This window comes from Lactuca serriola, chromosome 6 (assembly GCF_051521515.1).
Source record: "Lactuca serriola cultivar US96UC23 chromosome 6, Lser_US96UC23_V15, whole genome shotgun sequence".
Taxonomy (NCBI): domain Eukaryota; kingdom Viridiplantae; phylum Streptophyta; class Magnoliopsida; order Asterales; family Asteraceae; genus Lactuca; species Lactuca serriola.
This window is the reverse complement of record NC_136413.1, coordinates 36,339,832-36,346,751: the sequence shown is the minus strand read 5'-3', so window position 1 is coordinate 36,346,751 and position 6,920 is coordinate 36,339,832. Positions and strand designations below refer to the sequence as shown.

General features: G+C 39.6%; 1 protein-coding gene across 1 annotated transcript; it reads left to right on the top strand.

The window, feature by feature from the left end:
* The first annotated feature begins 252 nt into the window (after positions 1–252).
* Positions 253–3,421, top strand: LOC145057846 (glucomannan 4-beta-mannosyltransferase 1-like). The gene is made up of 9 exons (XM_079005758.1): positions 253–981; positions 1,066–1,164; positions 1,450–1,702; positions 1,789–1,899; positions 1,992–2,128; positions 2,211–2,324; positions 2,399–2,598; positions 2,681–2,875; positions 2,987–3,421. The coding sequence occupies exons 1-9, from the start codon at positions 667–669 to the stop codon at positions 3,144–3,146; spliced, it is 1,584 nt and encodes a 527-aa protein (XP_078861884.1). The 5' UTR covers positions 253–666; the 3' UTR covers positions 3,147–3,421.
* Positions 3,422–6,920: the final 3,499 nt, after the last annotated feature.

Sequence of the window (6,920 nt, the reverse complement as noted above, 5' to 3'; positions counted from 1 at the left end):
CAAAAAAACCTCCAAATCCATTGAATGTCAAGGTAGCACCTCACAATTGTAGAGTTTAATCCATTAAAAGACAACTAGACTTGCCACCTCACTCAACTATCTCATTGAACTCACCATTATGAATGCTCTATAGCCGAAAGTAAAAAAGTGGACAACAATAAGAAGGTAAATATTGTACGAAAAACACTAACATATAAAAGGAAACTAAGGCCTACACTATAATACGGGGACAAACCATAAATAAACGCACGTGGTGGAATAACAATTAGGCCTTATAAAACTTCCATCTACTTTGGCTTATGGGCTTAACAAGCATTTTTAGTAGTAGTATATGGTAAATCACAAAACTTAAATTCATTACCTTAATTAGAAATACGTGAGTTGAATATTGTCAACAACATTGTCGGCGAGAAAGGCGAGAAATCCAGCTAACAATATTGATCCTTCATACCATATTTGCTTGCACGTAGCTTGCCTCATTAAACGATTCACTCAATGCACCAAAATCTTCCACCTAAGCCCACCGCCATGTCACCCTCCATGTCATCATCATCTTCAACAAAACCTCTAACATTTTCTATTTAAAGCACACCTTTTAATCTTCCTCACCACCCTCATCCCCACCCATCTCCTAAGTCCTATCTCCTTCCTTCCTTCCAATTCACCATGAGAAACATTTTTCGCACAGAACCCGATGTCTTATCCGCCTATGATTTCACAGGCAGTTTCACCGATGTCTGGCGGCATATACGCGTGTCAATGGTGATGCCGCCATTGACCGCTGCCATCTGTGTTTGTGCTGTCATGTCTTTGATGATGTTCGTTGAACGTGTGTACATGACTATTGTTGTTCTTTTGGTGAAGTTTTTGGGAAAGAAAAAGTACACTCAGTATAAACTAGAAGCGCTCAAAGAAGATCTTGAACAGAATAGAAGCTACCCTATGGTGTTGGTTCAGATACCTATGTTCAATGAAAAAGAGGTATTCTACACATGTTTTTCGTACACAATATTTATGTGTAAATTAAATTAATTTTACATGTTGCCATTTTTATTTTCTTTACAGGTCTACAAGCTGTCAATTGGAGCTGTATGTTCACTTAGATGGCCAGCTGATCGTCTTATTGTTCAGGTTCTTGATGACTCAACCAATGAAGTCCTAAGGGTACCCCTACAACTACAGTTATAGTTGAATACTAAATTACAAAAATACCCCTGTGCTTTTAGATTTTCACCTTGTTTAAGACTTGAACCGTTATTTCAATTTACACAGACCGAAATCGATATGAAAGTTTAGATAAGGACAAAAAAATGAAAAGGGTTTCGATTTTGGACTAAGAATGGTAAAAATGAGAAAGTACAGGGATTGTTTTTGTAATTTACTCTAGTTTCAAAATAGTTATGAGTTAGCTATATAGAACGTAGAAAGAAACTTATTAGTTGTATACAGGCACTGGTGGAGTTGGAGTGTAAAAAGTGGATTCAGAGGGGGGTAAATGTGAAATATGAGACAAGAAACAACAGAAATGGATACAAAGCTGGTGCTCTTCGTGAAGGATTAAAAAAAGATTATGTATTAGATTGCGAATTTGTTGTCATATTTGATGCAGATTTTCAACCAGATGAAGACTTTTTATGGAGATCTGTACCTTACCTTCTTGAGAATCCAGAATTGGCTTTGGTTCAGGCTCGATGGAAATTCGGTAAAAGGGTCACTCATTTCTTGAATATTTACCATTTTGCCACTAAAATATAGCATTATTACTAAAAATAAATAAGTTGTTTGTAGTTAATGCTGATGAATGTTTAATGACTCGACTCCAAGAGATGTCACTCGCCTACCATTTTGCTGTTGAACAAGAAGTGGGGTCATCAACTTGTCAATTCTTTGGATTCAATGGTAAGTAAGTTATTATTTATTTATTTTATTTTATTTGACAGGTGGAAAATAAGTTTTTAGATTTTATAATTTTTTTTGTTATATAAAATTAGGAACTGCGGGCGTGTGGCGTATAAGAGCTATTGAAGATGCTGGTGGCTGGAAAGATCGAACCACAGTAGAAGACATGGATCTTGCTGTTAGAGCAAGTCTAAAAGGTTGGAAATTTGTCTTTGTGGGTGACTTAGAGGTGAGTAAATAGTAACATTTCCAATCTTTTCAGTATTTCCAATATTACCCTTTTCATGAATTGTTATGAGAATTACATATAGGTGAAAAACGAACTACCGAGTACTTTCAAAGCGTATAGATTTCAGCAGCATAGGTGGTCATGTGGTCCAGCTAATCTTTTCAGAAAAATGACAAAAGAAATCATCTTTTGCGAGGTTAATTTCAAGAAACCTTTTTAATTACCTTAATACCCTTGAGTTTTTGAGATAAAGATTCAAACTTTATGCAGAGGGTATCCATCTGGAAGAAATTCCATGTCATCTATGCGTTCTTTTTTGTGAGGAAGATAATCGCACATTGGGTCACCTTTTTCTTTTACTGTGTCATCATCCCAGTCAGCATCATGGTTCCTGAAGTCCATCTCCCAAAACTCATAGCCATATACGTTCCAGCAACCGTTACAATCTTAAACTCCTCATGCACCCTAAGGTATTATCACAAAATGACCTTTTTACCCCTTTAGATTGATCACTAATTACTAATTTACCAAATTACCATTTTGCCCTTGCAGGTCATTGCATCTTCTTGTGTTCTGGATCTTGTTTGAAAATGTCATGTCATTTCATCGATCCAAAGCAACAATTATTGGACTTTTGGGAGCTAATCGAGTCAATGAATGGGTTGTGACTGAAAAACTAGGAAATGCAACAAAGCCTAAAAGTATTGTGAAGCCATTGAAGAAGTCACGTTCGCGATTTGGAGAAAGGTATTGTAAAATTATGATTATACCCTTTGTGTGTGTGTGTGTGTGTGTATATATATATATATATATATATATATGATTATATGCTAATATTTTGATATGATTAAAAAACAGGCTTCACTTCTCGGAATTGATAATGGGGTTGTTTCTTCTGTATGTGGCTATTTATGATATGATGTTTGGGAAAGATCATATGTTTGTTTATCTATTGCTTCAATCCGGTGCTTTCTTTGTTATAGGAGTTGGGTATGTGGGAATATCTGTTTCAAATTAGAGTGTCACACTTGTTTTTTTTTACTAGATTTGAGTTTTTTTAAGTTGAAGGGATGTCTGTAAGTGGTTGAGATAAGGGGATTTGGTTGAATGAGGTGGAAGAGAAGTAATACAGATGGTGGTGTGATTTGTTTGTGTATTTCTGAATAAAGTTGTTAGATATCTGAAAGTGCATGACACTCTACAATAAATGTATCGTGAATAAAACATATATAATAAGAATTTATTCATTTGTTTGCGTGTTTTTATTGGTTGTAGAAATATTTTATTGAATGATTGGTTGTTAAAGATTTGATTTTGAAGATGGTTTTTGTTAATAGTTTGTTTATAAATATTTGATTTAATGATCTTATGAAACAAGTTAGGATATCTATTATTAATTATGGAAGTATGTTTCTCAATAAGTTCTGTAAGAATCTAGCATCATTATGTTAGATTAACATCATAAATCAAAGGTATGAATGTCTAATTTTGTATTTGACTTAATGTGGAATAAATGTTTTAAAGAAGGTATTTATAAAACATGATTACATTGAGTGTTGATTTTATTTAGTTTTCATTTTGTAATCTACCAATGTATGTGAATTGAGATCATTACCTCTCAAGAAAACCAGATAAATATTCTTCTGAAACTGAAATAAGGAAACTTTGATCTTGTCTTGTCCTTTTCATAGATCAATAGTATTCTTTCCCTGAAAATACGAACATTGAGGTAAGTATATAATTGTATTTAACACAAAAAGAACAGAGATTATGTCAATTTTATTTCAAATCATATAATATTTTGGGTTGAAGCTAATTTTATCCCCTTTCAGAAATTTTGGCCCAAAAGCATTTGAAAAGCGATGATAGTTTTGTTCTATGTAAATTTGTAACACCCAAAGTCTTGAAAGTCCAGAAAGTAAAGGAAACCCTAGATTTAAGGGGGACTCGGCGAGTCCAAGGAGGAACTCGACGAGTCGGAGCGGGATCCGGGTCGAGGAGTAAGTGACCAACTTGGCGAGTCGGCCAAGTGGACTCGGCGAGTCTGGTCTGTGCAAGGAAAACCCTAAATCCGGGGCTTGGAGCCTATTTAAACGTCTCAATCTTCTTCCTAGGGCTCCTTTACTGTCTCTCACACCCAGAACGCCGCACCCTAAGCCTCCATTGTGTTCATTCAAGCTTTTAGCCATTTTTGAGTGGTTTTAAGGAAGAAGAAGGAGTGGGAATCTTTGAAGCATCAAGGAGTGGTCTTGGATCCGAAGTTTGGGGAGCATTTCAGAGCATTTGAAGGTATTAAGTCGTTTCTCTCCTCCAGATTTTCCTTGGTTATGAGTTTTGGGGCTTTTAGGCCAAGTTTAAGATCAATCTTGAGCTTGAGGCCCAGATCTGAGGTTGCTACCTCAGATCCATGCTTGTTTTGGTTTAGAATCCCGTAAAGTATCAGTCATTGAGTGGATTATGGAGCCTCATGGTCTTAAACCCTAGTTTTTGGTGCTTTTTGCCTAGATCTCCCTCTCTACACGTAAAGTTTGCAACTTTATGTGGGGGATGGGCTTGGGAAGGGTAGATCTACAGTTTGGAGTCCATGCGTGACTCGAAAGTCCTGTGCATGTATGTAGATCTGAATAGACTCGGCGAGTCCTTCGAGTGGACTCGGCGAGTAGCTTGAAGATGAGGAGGAACTCGACGAGTGGGATGAACAGCTCGTCGAGTCGGATGAAGATAGGCATGAACTCGGCGAGTTGGATGAAGATTGCTGTGTGCTCGGCGAGTTTGTTCGTAGACTCGACGAGTCAGGTCGCGTGGTCCCAAATCCCTTCAAGTTAAGTCTCGAGTCAGCGAGTCGAGCCAGGACTCAGTGAGTTGATCAGGTCAGGATTCGGGAATCAGTAGACTCGGCAAGTCAGGGGTTGACTCGGCGAGTCAAGTCGCGATTAGATGGACGTTGAGCATAGGAAATCAGCGAGTCAGTAAGTGGACTCGGCGAGTAGGGTTGACTTGGAAGGTTGACTTTGACCAGGACTTTGACTTGACCAGAGTTGACTTGGTTGTCTGTCAGGGGTCAGTTTGACTCAGTGTTGTATTGATATTGGTAGCTCGGGGAGCTAGTGGAGCAGCAGTTCGGAGTCAGTGGTCAGGTAGCGGCCAAAAGGGATTAGCAGCAGCAGTTTAGCAGTATCAGGTGAGTTTCCCTTTGTATGAATGGGTCTACGGCCACAATGCCGGCCCATGTAGTTATGAGTAGATGACCCGGGGGTTAGCCCTAGGCACAATATGCTAGTATGACATTCGGACGAGGTCCAATGATAGAGGGCGGGTGCCCAAGGAATGGTTTATGCGATAGTTTATACTTGTTGCCTGTGTGATACTTGTATGTGCCTAGTAGGGAGGTGAGGGTGGGCGAGGTCCCGTATCTCACCAATAGCAAAGTGTGGATGGTGTTCCACATCTCAGTAGCAGCAGCCCAGGGGTGAGGCCCAAGTTAGGAAAGGAGTGAGGGTGGGCTGGGCCCGTATCTCACTATCAGTAGGAGTATGGACGAGGTTCCATGACTCATCAGTAGCAGGACACGGGCGGGGCCCAGAGATAGGCGAGGCCTTAGAGCAAGAGCTGTTAGTATATGTTTAGCTTATGTGATGTTATGTGATATGTTTATGTGCTATTATATGTTAGTGGGCGAGGCCCTGTGACAGGCGAGGCCTAAGTGAAACAGATCTGTATCCGAGTGGGGCTCGAAGCCAGGCGGGGCCTGGAGCGGCGGGGCCGTTGTAGCGGGCGAGGCCCGAGGTAGAGGGCGTGGCCCAGTACTTGCAGTATGTGTTAGTTGCAGCTAGTTAGAGGGTGTGGCCCAGTATGTGCAGTGCGCAGTTATGCGCATGGTATGTGGTAGGGTGGGGAACTCACTAAGTTTCGTGCTTACGGTTTTCAGTTTTGTTTTCAGGTACTTCCGGTAGCGGAGGGAGGAGCTCGGGGTGATCGCATGGCACACACCATAGATTAGTCAGCCTGGGAATGTTTACTCTGATAATAAACATGTGTTTTGAAAACTTATACTCAGATTATGTTTTGGAATGATGTCTTTGCTTAAAGAAATGTTTTATTAAAAAGAAATTTTTGGTCTTCAATTTTGGGACGTTACAAGTTGGTATCAGAGCCTTGGTTTGAGGGATTCGGGCATACTCTCGGGTGTGCCTGAACTCAAACTGAGGAGTCGAATAGACAGGTTTCAAAAATGAAAAGACAGTTTTGTAAAAAGAATTTTTAGAACGAAAAACAGTTTTAGAAAAGAAAAGAGAATTCAGAAAGAAAAGAACTTTGAAAAGAGAAAAGAGGTGTGGTGCATGCAATCAACCGAGCTCAAGTAAGTACCCCAAAATACCCATACAAGTTTATGTTATGATTATCAGTTGATAGAACAACATGCTAGATTAGGACTAAGGATCTATGGATGATGCCTTATGTGCCTGTTATTTGTGCTTTTGAGCTGCATAGTAGTGCTGATTAGACAGTAGTAGGATAGCCGTTTAGGTTATGCCTGAGTTGTGAGTTTGTGTTGCATGCTAGTTCAGATTCTTGCTATGTGGATATGATTGCTTGAGTATGTTATGGTTAGCTTTTTCCCTTGTTCGAATGCTGCTTGCTTTGTGCATTGTGGGATTCTGAGTGATGGGAGCTAGCCATTAGGTGGATACAACACGTCACATGCGATCAGGGTTGAATAATCTCAGAGTGCTGGATTTGGTCCTATTGCGCAGCTCTTGTTTGAGTCCAACCGTTGTAGGGACGAGTCTTT